The sequence below is a fragment of the Syngnathoides biaculeatus genome, chromosome 6 (assembly GCF_019802595.1).
Source record: "Syngnathoides biaculeatus isolate LvHL_M chromosome 6, ASM1980259v1, whole genome shotgun sequence".
Taxonomy (NCBI): Eukaryota; Metazoa; Chordata; class Actinopteri; order Syngnathiformes; family Syngnathidae; genus Syngnathoides; species Syngnathoides biaculeatus.
This window is the reverse complement of record NC_084645.1, coordinates 1935283-1953153: the sequence shown is the minus strand read 5'-3', so window position 1 is coordinate 1953153 and position 17871 is coordinate 1935283. Positions and strand designations below refer to the sequence as shown.

The 17871-nt window shown below is 42.5% G+C and overlaps 2 protein-coding genes across 3 annotated transcripts in view; one reads left to right on the top strand and one right to left on the bottom strand.

The window, feature by feature from the left end:
• Window positions 1-6174, bottom strand: duox2 (dual oxidase 2). 2 transcript variants are annotated; one of them, XM_061823126.1, is made up of 9 exons: window positions 6064-6174; window positions 4435-4522; window positions 4187-4353; window positions 4032-4089; window positions 3802-3936; window positions 1961-2168; window positions 1672-1886; window positions 1404-1597; window positions 1-545 (listed from the first exon to the last, which is right to left on the bottom strand). In XM_061823126.1, exons 3-9 carry the CDS (start codon window positions 4331-4333, stop codon window positions 534-536), a joined length of 969 nt encoding a protein of 322 aa, XP_061679110.1. In that variant the 5' UTR covers window positions 4334-4353; window positions 4435-4522; window positions 6064-6174; the 3' UTR covers window positions 1-533. The 2 variants fall into 2 exon arrangements, with proteins under 2 accessions (XP_061679110.1, XP_061679108.1); XM_061823124.1 differs by lacking the exon at window positions 6064-6174 and adding an exon at window positions 5258-5387.
• Window positions 5344-17871, top strand: part of duox (dual oxidase) — a 24564-nt gene continuing 12036 nt past the window's right edge. Inside the window, exons 1-22 of the mRNA XM_061823123.1 lie at window positions 5344-5479; window positions 5558-5641; window positions 6056-6214; window positions 8564-8751; window positions 8955-9156; window positions 10480-10646; window positions 11313-11376; window positions 11583-11679; window positions 11972-12062; window positions 13061-13163; window positions 13245-13417; window positions 13504-13679; window positions 13762-13880; window positions 13968-14105; window positions 14173-14286; window positions 14351-14553; window positions 14641-14826; window positions 14897-15122; window positions 16184-16277; window positions 16356-16531; window positions 16613-16682; window positions 16946-16987. Coding sequence (XP_061679107.1) covers window positions 5344-5479; window positions 5558-5641; window positions 6056-6214; window positions 8564-8751; window positions 8955-9156; window positions 10480-10646; window positions 11313-11376; window positions 11583-11679; window positions 11972-12062; window positions 13061-13163; window positions 13245-13417; window positions 13504-13679; window positions 13762-13880; window positions 13968-14105; window positions 14173-14286; window positions 14351-14553; window positions 14641-14826; window positions 14897-15122; window positions 16184-16277; window positions 16356-16531; window positions 16613-16682; window positions 16946-16987 — 3008 coding nt within the window. The remainder of the gene's footprint in view (window positions 5480-5557; window positions 5642-6055; window positions 6215-8563; window positions 8752-8954; window positions 9157-10479; window positions 10647-11312; window positions 11377-11582; window positions 11680-11971; window positions 12063-13060; window positions 13164-13244; window positions 13418-13503; window positions 13680-13761; window positions 13881-13967; window positions 14106-14172; window positions 14287-14350; window positions 14554-14640; window positions 14827-14896; window positions 15123-16183; window positions 16278-16355; window positions 16532-16612; window positions 16683-16945; window positions 16988-17871) is intronic.

Sequence of the window (17871 nt, the reverse complement as noted above, 5' to 3'; positions counted from 1 at the left end):
AATTATTTAAATTACAGCTGTTTGAATAACAACTATAATTAGCAAGAGTATATATTCTTGCTTCAATACATAACAGGAAATATGCCATACTGTGTTTCATTAGCAGTATATTTGCCCGAATCCTAAAGGACATTTTTAATTTCTCATGACCTGCAAAAATAATTATAGGCTAATGCCGGACTTATAAAAAAAAAAAAAGACAGAAAAAAAAGTTGTGTTTATTAACACTAAAGTGCATGGATCCCATACAAAATCATTTTGCATTTACAAATACAGTTACGTCAAATCACTATTGTCTAGAAACATACACAGACATTTGAAGTGAAATTCAACATTCTCTCTTGAAAACATTCAGTAAGTCTTCAAGTAAGTAAGTAAGTAAGTAAGTTTCTTTCAGCTTGTCCCGTTAGGGGTCGCCACAGCGTAACATCTCGGATGAACGCTCATATTTGTTTGGCACAGTTTTTATACCGGATGCCCTTCCTGACGCAACCCCTCTTCAAGTATTGACTAGGAAAGTTTCCGACAGGGACTCAGACCTCTTCCTGAAAAATAAAAACAAAAGGACATTATTTATCTCATAGGGTTTGTAGGGTTAAATAATAATTGACACTGAACACTTACATTGAAGAACAACATATAATATTTAGAGAGTAGTTGTTGTTTGCAGAAGTGTAGAACTCTACTACATCATATTGAGAGCTGCTTACTATTTTGTTTTGTTTTTTTGCCATGTGTGGTGGTCCTGTCATTTGAAATTTGAATCGTAGGTGGACTGTGCAGCAATACTGCAGCTGTAATGGCTGTTCTCCAATAAATCTCAACTGTATTTAGAATTTAAAACGTACCTGTGGCTAAAACGGGACGTTTGGAGAGTCTCTGACACAGAAAAACTGAAATGCAGTCAGTGCAACCAACAGGCTCTCAAATATCCTGACGCTTTTCTTATTTGGCCCGTTTCACCGCTTTTTCCTTGACAATCACGCCATGTTGTTTGGGGGTCAATAAAAAGAGTGGGGCCTTAAAATAGTCATGAGAACACGAGTAAGTTATCCGGTTCGTGGATGTGAGTCGCCGGTTCGCCGACTAATTTATTTGCGATTTTCCAGTTCAGTCCAAGTCAGGCCAAGTTTTTTCAGTGTGCGACGGGCGTTACGCAATTTCTTACAAACCTTTAAAAGGTTGTGTGATGGTCAACCAGACGATAACCATTCAACAGGTAAAACTGCAGCCAAATTTTTCATCACCACGGGTGTGATTTTATCTCTGTGAGATTATGTTACAACTGTTTTTCCATTTTCATCACCTCTTTTTTCCCCTAATTTTGTTGCCTTTTCAAACGTTAACTAGAACTGACAATAAAAGAAGAAGACAAATATGAACTGAATGTACAGCATACTGACCACTGTGACCTCTGTGAATGGGCATGGAGAGACTGTTACGTCATCAATGAAGGCTGGATTCCGGTGCGTCTGTCCGTAAGAAACATCCTCATCTTCCCAACTGTCAACACCCACACTGAAAGCCTCCTTTATCTTCTCCGGTACCATAAAGTTCATTATCACCACCAGAACGCCGACGACTGTGCACAGCACACCTGGGAAGGGCTTAATTATTTAGTCGAAATCCATCAACTGTCATGGATTCTGTAAGCAAGACCTTAATAGTTACCAGTAGCCAGAGCCAGCCAGAATGAAAAGCTGTATTCAATTTCAAAGGAGACTGCTCCGATGGAGAAAACACACTGGGACGCGTGCATGATGGAGCTGAAGGTGGCCGTAGAAATGAAGATGAAGGCGGCCGTGGCCAGCATCATGTAGCCGGCGTATAAAATGACTGGCATGTAAAGAAGGATGTTGGCCAGCATCCAGCAGCAAAAGGCCGTCCTGGTTTGAACAATCAGTTAATTTCCGCAACATTTAACCATTAATACGGACATTGCAAGTTCATATTTACACACCAGAGAGTTGCAGATGCGTATTGCCCAGAGTGCCTGTAGTGAAAGATGAGGCCGCACGGGCTGCTGAGAGTGAATTTCTCTGCAATGTACAGGATTGGGTTTGGCAGTCCTTTCGCCAACGCTTCCTTATATTCCTGCTCAATAGTGTCACTCCAGCTGAACATCTCATTGTAGTCGATAGTTTCGTTCAACTGGACAACAGGATTTCCTGCAGAGAAAAAAACGCACATAATTGCATCATGGTGATTGAAATTTAAGAATCACTGTAAGTACAGTGGTGGGATGGTGAAGGACTGGTTAGAAGGCCTGCCTCAAAGTTCTAAGGACAGGGGTTCAAATCCCGGCCCCGCCTGTGTGGAGTATGCATGTTCTCCCCGGGCCTGCGTGGGTTTTTTTCCGGGCACTCCGGTTTCCTCCCACATCCCATTCATTGGAGACTCTAAATTGCCCCTAGGTGTGATTAGGAGTGCAACTGTTTGCCTCCATGTGCCCTGCAATTGCCTGGCAACCAGTTCAGGGTGCACCCCACCTCCTGCCCAATGACAGCTGGGATTGCAGCACTCACGTGACCCTTGTGAGGATAAGCGGCTTTGAAAATGCACGGATGGATGGATAACAGCACATAGCACTTATCAATACTATAAAGCAGTGATTCACCCACCCTCCATCTATTCTCAACACCGTTTATCGTCGTTAAGGTCATGGGGCACTGGAGTCTATCCCACCTGAAACTGGGCAAAAGGTGGACTACACCCTGAACTGGTCGCCAGGCAGTTGCAGTGCACGTAATCACATGCACAACCACTCATACTCACATTCACACCGTCAGTGAGCGGGAAGTGAACCGACACTAACCACACCAAAGTCAGGCGAATGGACCACCATCAGTGATTCATGGGTGATTCTCAGATTGGTACTACAGTACTATCATTAGTTGTATGAGGGCTCCCTCCAGTGGTATGCTAAAGAATCAATTCACCCATCCATTCTCCATACCACCTTTCCTCACTAGGGTCGCAGGGGTGCTGAAGCCTATCCCAGCTGACTGGGCAAGAGACGGGTACACCACGAAGAGATCGCCAGATGATCGCAGGGCACATACTGTATAAACAAACTATCATCCACACCTACAGGCAATTTAGAGCCCTCAATGAACCTACCATGGGCATTTTCAGGATGTGGGAGGAAACTGGAATACCTGGAGACACCTAATTGCTGGCAACAGGGAGAACATGGAAACGCCACACAGGCGAGGACGGGGGTTGAAACCCCGGTCCTCAGAACTGTGATACAGGTGTGCTATGCAAAAGGTTCACTGAATCAAATGTGAATCTCTGTGCTTGTGCCCATTCCTGAGTGGAATACTCACATATAGACTTATTTAGGATTAGGATGTGTATTTTAGGCACGGTGGGCCTCCTGGAAAGCATTGGCCTCACAGTTCTGAGGTCCCGGGTTCAATCCCGGCCCTGCCTGTGTGGAGTTTGCATGTTCTCCCCGTGCCTGCGTGGGTTTTCTCCGGGCACTCCGGTTTTCTCCCACATCCCAAAAACATGCAACATTAATTGGACACTCTAAATTGCCCCTAGGTGTGATTGTGAGTGGAGCCGTTTGTCTTGATGCAATTGACTGGCAACCAGTTGAGGGGATACCCTGCCACCTCTCCGTTGATAGCTGTGATAGGTTACACCACTCCCGCGACCCTCGTGAGGATAAGCGGCTAAGAAAATGGATGGATGGATGATTTAACTTTTTTTTAAATTGTTTTAAGGATAATAGCTGCAATGCAGAGTGACACTATGAATCCGTGGCATGATATTTTAAGAGCGGCCTTAACTCACCTTTTAGTGTAACATTAATGCCATACAGGCCAACATGTAAGCCAATGTCAGCGTTCACCAGTGCATTGCTGAAAGACTTGTAGGTAGTGTTTGTCATCATACGGGCTTCAGCCCAAGTGTTAGTAAAGTTGAGTGCTGCAGGAAAAGGAAGGCAAGGAGAAATGTGTAATTGCCGCTAAAAAAAAATATGGAATTTATTAAGAGGATTACGGAAAAAGCGCTGAACTCACCCACGATGACAGCACTGATATAGAAGCTCAAAAGGATCCTGAACAGCCAGAGCAGTCGCTGATTGAACAGAAAAGGCCAGACAGTGAAAAATGTTTAAAGCTTGAGCACACATGTTGATTTTTAGGCTGTGGACTAGTTTGAGTGTTGTACTCACCGACTTGCCTCGAATCCCGGGTAGGATGAGTAGCAGACAGAGCGTCAGCACGACGAAACAAACGATAACAGTGAACAAGTGACCGCTGAAGATGAAAGATGTCCTCCGCATATGGTAGAAAGGATAAATGTTGTCGAACAAAGTCATCTCGACTTTGGGTCTAGTGGCTGGAGACAAAAAGTTGGGAAGGGGATGTGCTGCGATGAAGATGGAAAAACGAAAAAAAAATAAAGACGCTGTATCCGAACCTGAGTGGTTTGAAGACGAGTGAAGCAGCAAGTGTGACTCATGAGGAAATGTGCACTTCTTTTATACACGAGGAAAAGGATGGCTTGACTGGAGAAAAGTAAAGGCGGAACAAATGATCAGCCCATTTGGGAATTCCAGGTCACATGTTATTGATGAGGTGGGGGAGACTCCCTCCTCCCCTCCACACAACTCTTGTCTGCTCCTTCATTGCACATCAACCTTCTACATTCACCGGCTTTCAACCTCGACACAGGGTAAGCATGACCGTTTCGCTTATCTACTTATCAGATAAAGTGCCATAGAGGAGAGATTCGTAACCATTGTGTCGCGGCAGATCATTAAGTGTGCTGCTCACTAAAAATATAATCTTTATAAGAACCGCCTATCAGCATTGTGTTCAACTAATCAGAAGCTATTTTTACACTGTGTAAGAAGATTTATGACCAGACAGTAAACACACGTTTTGAGACATTTTTGTTTGGTGGAATGGAAAAAACATTTGATTTTTTTTTGTTCGTTTTCTTGTTAGACTTCTAAAGCTTGAATATGAGCTACAAGAACAATAGATAAATGGAGGTAAATATTAATGTGAACCATACATGGAGCAGTAATTATAAAATATTCTACATAATACAATTTGACCAGATGAGCATTTAGAGTGATGAAAAAAAATGTAGGCATGACTGACGGTTTCCTTTAGAATTTCCCGCTGCATAGCAAATTGTGTTCAATAACAATCTGTACTCAAACATATTTGGACATTTTATGATGAGGATTCCTACCACAAGGATACCACAGCAACATCCTTGTAGGAACACTTACCTGTCATAAAAAATAAAATGAAAAAAGTCATCCAAGTACCAGGAAGTTGCACACTAATATTCCCCGCAGGAGGGAAATGAGATAAAATGTTATCTCCACGTTGTGTGACCCTCTCAGAAGCCTCTTGGCTGCAGACCGAGCTGAGGAGCCTCTCTGCATCGATGCATTTGCGTCAGCGGCTTTGGAGTGTTTGTGCAGCGTTCGGCTTGCTGCTCATCGCCGGTGAGTAGAAGACGCGCTGAGCCAAGTTCGACCAGTCGGCTCGGTGATGAAGCGACTCTTTTGGGTGCGTTTGGACAGATTCGCGGGGGGAAATAACGTGGGAGGTTCCTCGCTTCGACGGCTGGTACAACACTTTAGGATGTCCTCAACGTGGAGCAGTAGGTGAGGTTGACGTTTGTGTTGACGTTGTTGAGTGGATGTTGCAAAAAGTTGCTCGATGACGTTTCACCTGTCCGGGATTGTCATTGCGCAGTTACGTGCACATTACGTGGTTTTATGGTACTAAACCTTCCACCAAAAGTACATTTAGCAATCTATATTATACTTCTACAGACAGGTGTACAGGAAATAAGTATTTAAGATTTTGACACGGGAAAAAATTATTTTGTATCGAAGTTAATTTAGCTACACTGCAAAAACTGGCCTTCAAAACAAAGTCATAAAACGACGTATATACAGTAAGTGTATGAGTCACTTTTCCAAAGATGCAAAAAGTTTCCATTGAAATTTTTACAAGCAGCTTAGGTGTTAAAAATGGACTAAATCTAGCAGTCAAAAATGTTTGTATTGTTGCAGGCTCCCACCTCGTGCGGCTCGTGCCCGCCAACTTCCGGGATGGGGTCTACCAAACTGAGGACAAGCTGCCCAATCCGAGAGCCCTGAGCCGCATCCTCAGCGCCGGTCCATCCGGCTTGGCCTCCATTCGAAACCACACCGTGTTAGCTTTGTTTTTTGGTAAATATACATCCAATTCCTCCCTTTCCTCATGCACATCCCTGTGAGATTCCTGTTAATGTGCTCTGAGTGTAATTCATTTTTTCAGACAGACTATTTCCTCCTTTGAAATGATAAGCGGCAATTGTCCTTTTTGTAAACTCATCCATCCTTGCTTCTATGGACCATGGTGGAATTGAAAAGGGCCACTTTCCAAACTATTCAGAAAATATAAAAAAGCCTTTGCCCCTGAGAGCAATGCCATTACTTCACGGCTTTTAAAAGTATAAATAAGCCCTTCTAAAAATTTCCCAAGAACGATAGGACTTTAGGACCCAAGCCCTATAGAATTTTTATAGGAATTCCATTGTTCTGTAGAAATTCTATTGAAAATAACAGCCAACGTTCTATAGAACAAGTTATTCTCTCCAAATTCTATAGAATGCTATAGATTTCGATATAATTTTTTTTAGCAGGGAATCCCAAATGGTTGTCGCACAAGTATCAGAGACAAATTCCCTGTTTTTGACCTCATATAATGTGGGTGAATAAACAAAGATAATTTGATTCTAATGATGTTACAACATTTTCCCGTCATATCCCTACGCTGCTTATAGTCCTTAGGTGGCATGCTTACATCTTTGCTAATCGTACGTTAAGATGTGATTGAGAGGCACATTTCTTCATTTATTTATTTCTCTTTATTCTGCCTAGCAACAGCATTTCAGCATGCACATCCTACATTTGATGGAATTGCAAATCCATCCATCCATTTTCTTTGCTGCTTATCCTCACGAGGGTCGAGGGAGTGGTTGAGCCTATCCCAGCTGACAACGGGCAGGAGGCAGGGTACACCCTGAACTGGTTGCCAGCCAATCGCAGGGCACATAGTGACAAACAGCCGCACTCACAATCACACCGAGAGCAACTTAAAGTGTCCAATTAATGCTGCACGTTTTTGGAATGTGGGAGAAACCTTAGTGCCCGGAGGAAACCCACGCAGGCACGGGGGAGATCATGCAAACTCCACACAGGTGGGTCCGGGATTGAACCCGGGACCTCAGAACTGTGAGGCCAACGCTTTACCAGCTGGCCCACCATGCCGCCACGGAATTACAAATACTGTATGATTTTTCTAATACTTAGACCAAATTGATCAATTCTCCAAACAGAATATTCTCATGTTAGATGTATTCTAACAGGCAGCACGGTGGACAGCTGGTTTTATACAGTAGAGTATAGAGCTTGTGCACCTACGTCATAAAATCACCTGACTGGCCATATTGCCGGTCAAACAAAGAATTGTTGCAAGTTAATTCCATTGAACCTAAAATATGTTTTATAGCACGACGCCCACAATTTTGTCTGATACCGTTAAACATTTAGAAGGTGATAATAAACGAAGATGCGTGGAAAGACACTTGGCATAGAGGACCGATATTTAATGCTGAAATCGATGTTTTCTCCGATAAGAAAGTGGACTGTTAATTCACTTCCGCTTGCCTTGGACAATTGGATCTACACATGTATCTGGCGAGTAAGTCGTCGAGATTGACACGGAAGACTTTGAAAGGCTAGAAAAGTCTTGACGCATATAAATACTTCGTTGCTGGATCTGTTCTCAATCAGGGATAAATACCACATAGTGATGGACCCACTCAGATTTTTTCAATACAAATACCAATATTTAAAGAAATGACCCCTACTTTTACACAAACTCGCAATCATTAACTATGATTTGAAAAAAAAAGAGGACAGGAGTTGGCTCCTCCGTACACGGAAGCGTATCCCTGCCACACGTTAACCTCTGTCAACCTGTCTGCGACAGAGGGTTTAATTTCTTTTATTAAACATGCATTGTTCTCAAATGAGTCAATTTGGCATTACAAATACATTTTGGCAATTTGAGATTGAGAAGAATAATTCCTACCTGAAATGAAATGATTGCTACACAGACGTGTGTATTTGATTGGGTAGCATCCATCACGTTTCATTGGCGAAATCCATCGATCTTTTCTGGTCTTTTCAGCTGGTGTGCTATAGAATGATCTCTGTCTCGTCCGTTGTGACAACCAACAGCACAACAGGTCTCCGGTATTGTAAATATTCTCCTCCGGTTCAATGTCGAGCAGCTCTGTTTGACCGGCAATATGGCTTTGTGAAAATGGTGACGTCACGTGCACGAGCTCTATATATGCCCTGCAAATGCCTGGTGATCAATTGAGGGTGTACCCCACCTCCCGCCCAAAGTGAGACCCTCGTGACAATGAGCCGTACAGAGACTGAATGGATCAATGGATGCATTAGAACCAGTGTATGTAGACACCGGCATCATTTACTTTTTAATGAACAAATAATGGTACTTTTCAGGTTATCATGTAGCATTTGAAATAATTAACTCACGGACCCCTGGGTGCCCGCCTGAATTTATGAACATCCCAGTACCTAAAGATGACCCAATTTTTGACCCACACGGGACCGGTGAAGTTCTGCTGCCCTTCCAGAGAGGCCCATGGGACAAAGACACAGGCCAGAGTCCGGGCAACCCTCGTACGCAGGTGATACTAGAATTAAGTGGTTTACAACAGATGCTGCTACCCTGGGGTAGCCTTGAGCATGCTTTTAAAGACTAAATTTCATGGACAGTTTATAGAGAACGCTGACAAATCTCTGTTTAAATGAAATATTTTATCATATATATTCTTGTAATTTGTGCTGTCAAGGTTTGCATTCTAAACACAAAACAATAATATTCTTGAAGATCAACACGGTCACAACTTGGATTGATGGCAGCTCCATCTATGGCCCCTCAACTTCCTGGTCAGACTCCCTGAGAAGCTTTTCTGATGGACTGCTGGCCTCCGGTTCGGAGTGGAACATGCCGAGACAGGCGACCCGAAACAGTTTCATGTGGAGCGCTGCTGATCCCACAACAGGTGATCATGGACCACAGGGGCTCTATGGTAAGATGTATTTATTCACTTTTAATTTGAATATCATGGCATACCAAATGAATACATAAATAAATTATTGTGTGCACGTATTTCCTGTCCATTTAACTTGAATCGGGTTTATAGCCTGAGGGCATGCGAGGTCCCTTCCGTTGCATGTTACTGAATAATTGAGGAAATGGTTGCTCACACTCACCAGTCAGTCCTGAACAAAAGGTGTTCTGCATCCCAGGTGTTGTAAAAGTTGTTGGTGTGTCAAGTGGAGTGGAAGTGCGTTTCCCTTAAATTGGTGGTCTTAAATTGTGTATTATTACTCCGGAAAGCAACGGAAGTTCACCCAACCAGTGTACATGTGTTCTGTGTACTTGGATAAGGCGTGCCTGTGGGAGTCCTGTCAGGGTTAATTTAAGAGAATGGGGTACTGAACCCCCGATATGGGCAATTCAGGCTGTGTACGACCAGTGTCAGAGTGTGGTTTGTATTGCCGGCAGTAAGTCGAATTAATTTCCAGTACGGGTTGGACTCTGCCAGGGCTGCCCTTCATCATTCTGTTCACAACTTTATGGACCGAATCTCTAAGTATAGTTGAGGCCTAGAGGGGTTCTGGTTTGGCGGCCTCAAGATTGCGTCTCTGCTTTTTGCAGACGGTGCGGTTCTGTTGGGTTCAGCCGTGATCTCCAACGGTCACTGGAGTGGTTTGCAGCTGAGTATGAAGCAGTTTGGATGAAATTCAGCACCTCGAAATCTGAGATGATGGTCCTCAGTCGGAAAAGGATGGAGGGCTTTCTGCGGTTCGGGGCGTAGGTCCTGTTCTAAATGGAGGAGCTCAACTATTTTGGGGTCTTGCTCATAATGGAGGGAAGATTGGAATGGATGGTCAACACATGAGTTGGCGCAGTGCGGTAGTGATGTGGACTTTGTAACTAACTGAAAGGCGAAGCTCTCAATTTACTGGTCGATCTACGTTCTTACCCTCACCTACGGTCACGGGTTGTGGGTCTTAACTGGAAGAACAAGATCCCGGATACAAGGGGCCAAAATGAATTTCCCCTGCAGGGTGTCCAGGCTCTCCTTTACAGTTCAGTAGAATCTTGGTCATCCGGGAGGGGCTCAGATTAGGGCCGCTAATCCTCCGCCAGATGAGGTGGCTCGGGCATCCTTTTAGGATGCCTCGGATAAGCCGGCGAAAGTGGATGGAATAATTGTACCGAACTACATGTGTGACGTCATCAATAAGGGTGAACTTGGGTGCATTTTTGTCTTCCGTACTGTATGGTAGAGTCCATGTAAATGTATCAGAATGAACTAAAAATAAAACCTATCTTCTGTGTCCAGAGTTGGGAAATGCTTGGGCCAACGAGAATGTGTTCACGTCAGCAGAGGGAATCATCTGGTTTCGTTACCATAACTATTTGGCCTCCAAGCTGCGTGAGGAACACCCGCTGTGGTCGGATGAAGAGTTGTTTCAAAATGCCCGGAAAACAGTCGTGGCCACATTCCAGGTAGGAAGAAAAGCCTCAATTAGATTCATTCTCTATGCAAGAGATGATTTTAAAAACAAGGTTGTATCAATTTTAGATGGTTGTGGAGTTGCACTTGCCGGACATGACATTAGGCACATTACTCTTAGTACGGGAGCTGTATCAAAAATTGTGTACATTTTCATGAGGGTGGTGGGTGAGGTCAAGTCTATTCCGCCTACTTTGGGTTTGAGGGGAGGAATTGGTTACATGTCCATCGTAGGGCATAAATATGTTTTAGCGTTTTAGACAAGCAAACATTTCCTCTCACAGTCTCAGTTAGGGACAATTTATAGTCTTCAATTAACCCAACATGGATGCTTTTGGAATGTGCAAGGAAGCTGCTGTGCCCAGTGAAAGATTCGAACCGAGAATCTCCTGACTGGTACACGTGCTAACCATTTATCCATTGTTTAGTGTGGTACTTTTGTAAATGTATAAAACTGAACACTTCATTATATTTGAACAATTTTGCGTGTGAACTGTGTGGCTCTTGACAAGTTTGATGCATCAAATCGTAAAAAATGTTGTCTTGCTATTTAAAGTTGTCAATTTAGATGTAAAAATAGAGTCAAAGAAAGCTTGTGATTCAACAGCAACAAGAAACTCCTTTCCTTACAATAAAAAGAATTATCTCCCCAAAAACAGAATATTGCACTTTACGAATGGCTGCCAGCATACTTGGGAGACAGAACTTTTCCGCCCTACCCAGGTAAGAATGTGAGAGAGAGAGAGAGAGAGTGGAGAACAGCAAGTAATGCACTAGTGACCTCAAGTCTGTGTGAGTTGCTTGACAAATTTGAGCTGTGTCAGCAAAATCGTTCTCCGCTGCTGACTGAGCACTCACAGTTCAGAAGTTTAAAAAAAAATAAAATACTGACTTTTGCTTCAATATTATATTCTGATTTATCTGTGCAGGTTATCAGAAGTTTGTTGATCCTGCTATCTCCCCTGAGTTTCAGGCTGCCGCTATGAGATTAGGTATCACAATGGCTCCTCCCGGTGTTTACATGAGGTATTATTCTACCATTTGCTTGGCTTTTGGTCTGACAGAACCAACCATTTTCACAATTTCCGGCTAACTGACCCAGTGTTAATGTCAAGGATGCCATGCAGACACTCACATTTATACACATGGACCATTGTCAGTGAAAACGAACATATCTCGCATCTTGACACATGGAAAACATGCAAAGTCGAGGATCCAAATTGGAACTTTCTGGGCAGCAGTATCGACCAATGTTTCAATGTACTGCAAATTGTTATTTCTCTCAGGATATGTTCAATGGCTGCCTACTTTTGTACAGGAACAGAACCTGCCATTTCCGAAAAATCATCAACCCTGATGGCAGTTTATCCCCAGCCTTGCGACTTTGTAACAGCTTTTGGAAACGTCAGGTGGGCCTCCATACTGTCTGCTCAGTTTACCATCAAAATGCAGTTGTGTGGCTTGAAGTACTAGTGACCCAAAAGTTTTGGGGGGATACAAGATGTCATACGACATTTTTTTCTCTCTGACAATTAAAGGTAAGGTAAACAACTCACCTCACTTCACAACAAGCAGCATTTTGGCAAAGGAAGCAGAAAAAAGGCTGTAAGACTTTTTATGCCACTTCCAATTAAAGTTTACTTTCAAACTAATGATGAAACACAGACAATTACATGTTGTGTATTTAAAATAAGCGCATAATTTGTCCCCTGGCTTAATGCTCACACATAATGTGAAATTCCATAGACGGGCTAACAAAGAGCATCCATGTGGCAGTGTTATAAAACTTTGGAAGGAAGGAATATATGAACACAAAATGCTGCAGCAAAACATGTAGACAGACAGTAAAATAACGTATGTTCCTTCACCCTCTACAGATTATAGAGTAAACTCCTGTAGATGAGTGAAAATCTTCTTTGTTTGTCAGTATTACTGTCTTTTACAGTATTGACACCAAAAGATCTTTAGTAAATTATTCATGATACAAAATGTTTAATTGTTCACATTGTATTTCATTATGCAATTATGACTCAAATATTTGTCTAAAGTATAATGTTGTCATGTGCTATTTTCCTAATTGAAAAACGCACAAAATATTTTGTCATTTTAAGGGGGAAATTGAGAAAGATTAATGATATTTCCATTCATTCCTATGAAAAAAGGTGATTTAAGATAAAGAAGAAACTAAAATTGTATCTGAAGGTGCCACCGCGTTAGATTGTCCTTTCAATATGATGCCTGCAGTACTGGTGCTACACTCCCATAAACTGCAAGCACAATAATAAACATTTGTGAAATAATACCTCTCTGTGTCAATCAAAATGGAGTGGTACAATATTCTCGACTATCTGAAGCCTATCGGAAGAGATCGGACTTTTTTTTTATGCCCACGTCATTTTGTCATCAGGAGATTAATGTGAACACAAGCCAGGATGTGGATGACCTCCTCATGGGCATGACCTCTCAGATTGCAGAGGAAGTGGACCACGTTGTTGTGGAGGACCTAAGAGGTTGTACACCCTGAAAGGTCCACGTATCATGAACACACATTGAGTCACACGTTTTTAAACGCTGGATCTCATCTCCGACAGACTTCATGTATGGACCTCTTAAATTCACTCGCACGGACTTGGTGGCGCTGACCGTCCAGAGGGGAAGAGACTTCGGTCTTCGCAGTTACACGGAGGTCAGACAAGCATTGAATCTGCCTCCTGTCAAGACATTTGAAGAAATTAATCCTCAGATCAACAGGACCAACCCACAAGTAAAATACAGGATGTTTGTTTCGTAACCAACAGTCCAAAATGGGTATCAAGAACAACGTGACTAGCGTGAGATTTTGTTTAACAGTTGCTCAGAGAAGTTGCGCAAATGTATGGTGGCAATATCTCCAAACTGGAGCTCTTCCCTGGAGGACTGTTAGAGTCCATGGAGGGTCCAGGTCCGGTTTTCTCTGCTATAATCTTGGACCAGTTTGAACGCATAAGAAATGGCGATCGGTTCTGGTTTGAGAACAAACAGAACGGGTGAGCTCCTCCCGCTAGGACCGCCATGCTCAGTGCCGGGTGCCACCAACATTGAGCTTTCCTGAAATTTGTGTTCTCGCAGCTTGTTCTCAGACGACGACGTCCAAAGGATCCGCGAGGTGACTTTTCATGACGTCCTTGTTGCAGTCACCAACACTGAGGATTCCGATATTCAAAACAGTGTGTTCTTCTGGAAGAGTGGTAAATTGTGACTTTTAAGCACAAACTGCAATGTGAATATGATATCCAGAGACTAAATACATACAATGATCTCATTGTTGGCCCTAGGTGATCCTTGTCCTCAACCCACTCAGCTGAAAGCATCAACGCTCCATCCTTGCACTAATGCCACCAAACTCAATTACTTTGATGGGAGTGCAGTTGGCTTTGGGATATTCATTATCATTCTGTTCCTCTTTCCTGTCGGTCAGTATCATAAATTCACCTCTGTATTTTATTGCACTACGTTATTGATATTGATCATCCTTCACAGTGAGTTACTTAGTAGCCTGTACGGTGGCGTATCACCGCAAGTACTGCTACACAAAGTTCCAGAAAAGAGGGAGCCCCATTGGAAGAGCAGAGACAACAGCTCCAGGATTTGCTGGTATGAATATTACATTTCTTGTGTTGTTACTAATTCTCTCATAGCATGTTTTCGTCCTCTCTAGCCTATGAGTGGCAAAGTGATAAAAAGCCTCCGCGTCCCGTCAGTGTTGAGGTCATAGAAGACAGGAAATTGCAGATATGGGACAGATCTGGATCCGCTCTCCGCTGTTTGAATCTGAACAAACAACGTTGCCTTGATGTGGTCCTCTCGAATGACCGCTATCAGAAAGCCCTCCTGCTCAAAGTGCCGAAAGAATACGACCTAGTTAGTAGCTGGAATCAGCAAGAATGTTAACACTCTTGGAGGTTTCCACTGGAACATCTGAATATTCTCCACCTTTTGCTCTTCCAGGTGCTGTTTTTCGATGACGAGCGCAGACGTGCTGCATTCCTCCAGTGTCTGCACCCAGAGGTGCCTGATGACAGGCAAGTGGTTAGATTGAGGGAGATGAGGGAGAAGGCACTGCTGAAGGAGGCTTTAACAGGAGAACAAAGGGCCCAGATTGTGGAAACATTCATCCGACACGCTTTCTCTAGGGTAAGCTAGCTAGCTAGCTTGAGAGAAAGATGCCTATGGTGTAATGATCTACACTCCTTGTCTTGCTCAGGTTTTGGAAATAGAGAGGTGCGATGCCGGTGACATGAACGGTGTTTCCTGTAATAAGGCCAAAGAGGTTCTGCAGTGTGAGTTGACAGCTGCAGAGTTTGCCGATGCGCTGGGCCTCAAACCTGACTCCTTATTTGTGGACTCCATGTTCACGTTGGCTGATAAAGACGGCAACGGCTACCTCTCCTTCCAGGAGTTCCTTGATGTCATCGTCATTTTCATGAACGGTAAACAATGGTCACCAAAAACAGTAGTATAACCGAAGATTAAATGCTTTCCAAAACATTTTGCAGCTCATCATACGAACCGTAACATAAGCCTTTAATACTTTACTAAACCAAACAACTGTAGTAATATCACCTGCACAAACTCTTTGCGAAAAAGTCTTGGAGCCATAACTGATGCAATAAATAAAACTGATGAAATTATGCTGACTAATCAGTATAATAGGAAATAAACTTGCACACTCTTACCTTCGTGACTGACCAGTTCACTTTACCTTGATTGCTTAATTTTTTTTTTGTCACCCGCAGCATAGCTGAAGTTCACTCGTACCTCAAATTTGGTTTTGCAACAACAAACAAACAAACGAAAAAATTAAGCGGTTGACATCTCGTAACTCAAAAAAACTTTAAACTTACCGTAAGTAAGTATCGTAATTCACGGCCTACAGAGCGCACCTGGTTACAAGCCTCGCTGAGTACATTTGTAAAGGAAATACCATTTGATACATTCATACGCTGCAGCTGTGTAAAAGCCGCAAGTGCCCACATTGAAACTGACATTGAAACACAAGATATTTACAAAGAAAGACGGTATACAGAAAGAGTTTAACCCTAGTGCTCACACTAGCGCCGTGCTAAAGCTAGCACTAACGCTAACAAGGCCTTCCTCGGCACACGTATTCCACTGGTCTCATTCTTACCTTTTCCACTCAAGTGTCCCTTTGCGGCCGTTAGAAAAAATGCACAAATTACCCACATCACCGCAATAACAGCAGGATTGAAAGCGTGTGAAAAAAGTTGCGGCTTGTAGGCCGGAAATTCCGCTAAATCTGATTATTACAATCAGCATTATACTAAATCATATTTTCTGCCACCATATTGAAGTAGTAAGAGCCAACCTTGTAAATCTGGGTTTATTCACATTATTCCCACAAAATTCCAATGGATATATTACAACTTTGAAAATTCCTGGAATTTTTGGAAGTAGACGAGACCGATCTACCAGACCGCTGAGGAGGTGTTAACGATAACGTACTAATGTGAGTAAAAGTACGTTTGCACAGGAAGCCCTGAGGAAAAGTCCAAGATGATGTTCTCCATGAATGACATCAGTGGAAATGGTTATTTATCAAAAGAAGAATTTGCCAGGATGCTCAGGTTTGACCAATAATTTATTTTTCAAATGGGATTCTCTTCGTCTCATGTTTTACTGTCCACCCTTTGATTCACTTAAAGGTCCTTTATTGAAATCTCCAACGGCGCATTGTCAAAGCGTCAGACGGATGACGCCATCAGAGCCGTGATGCAGGCGGCGGGGTTTGATAACAAAGACAATATCACATGGGAAGACTTCCATTTCATCCTGCGTGACCATGAGAGGGAGCTGCAGTTTGCCCAGCTCAGTGTTAAAGGTGGAAGGAGGTTTCATTTATCTTTCTCCCTCGTCCTCAATTGTCATGCTCACTGATGAATCCGCTATGCTGCCAATGCAGGGGTGGAGAATCGAGGAAAGAAATTATTTGATCGAGACCAGAGAGTATCCTTTATCTGCCCCGTGACAAAGTATGCAAAAATATCACTTGCATCATCTACTGATACATTACAAGAGCCCTACAAAATGACTTCAGTACAATAATATAATGCCTAGGATGGATTATTATGGTGGTTGTAGTCCTATAACTTATTGAGAGCTGGTCCCAGTATTGAGACCCTTTCATGAAGTCAAAGACAATTGTCCTTGTCATACTTCCGACAATCGTCCTTGTCGTACTTCCAAGGCTGTATGATTCCGTGTTTATCACATGATTTTTTATTATTGATTTCAGCTGTGACAATGCAGATGGACTGGATGCCCGCAGACGGAAAAGGTGTGTGCACATTTCCCAAGTGATAACAATATACAAATAATACAGTGGTGCCTTGAAATACAAGTGCCGGGTCCTGCAGGTTTTTTGAGATATGAATGTCATTCTTACATTTTTTTTTTTTTTTTTTTTTTGGTTTGACTTGGACATGAGTGCTGTAAGGTGGCAGTGAACCAGGGATGTCTCATCTTCATCATCCAAGTACAAGCGTATAGATATTGGTGTTTAAAAATCTTTATGTTGAAGTTTCAAATCAACTTTTTTCCTCAAGTAAAAGCAAGTAATGCTTTCAAAATTACTGTAAGTATAAAAGTAAATGTAATGGAAAGGAGAAGAAAATCTATTAGGACACAGACTTGGGCCGCATCCTGTTGGGCACGACCAAGCCCATTTTTTGTATTACTACTACTGAGCATTAATGTGTTCTTCACTGAGCATAGATCTGATGGATAGTTACCTCAGGTATTTCAATAGTGCACGCAGTCAATCCTCGTTGGCATGTTATCGAGTTTATTGGATAGTTTATTGTATTTGAACTTTGCGACAGAAGCTTGTGAGGGTCACAGATGTAAGAGAAGAAAACTGTCTAAAAGTAGTTTAGAGGGCTGGTTTAGTAACAGTTACACACTAGACATCAATGCTGTCAAAGTGAATGATTAATCTAAAGGATTATGAATATACAATCCAAAAAGAAAACTCAGACCTAAAAGATGTGCACATGTTTTTGAACAACAACAAGCAGGAATGAACACGGTGCAAAATTAAATAGAACAAGTTTGGCTTTTACTCTAAAGAGTTGAAGATACAGATATTTGTGTGCTAATGTAAGTAGCAGTAGTATAAAGTATGTTGAGAAATAAACATTGGAATAAAGTACATATAGAGAG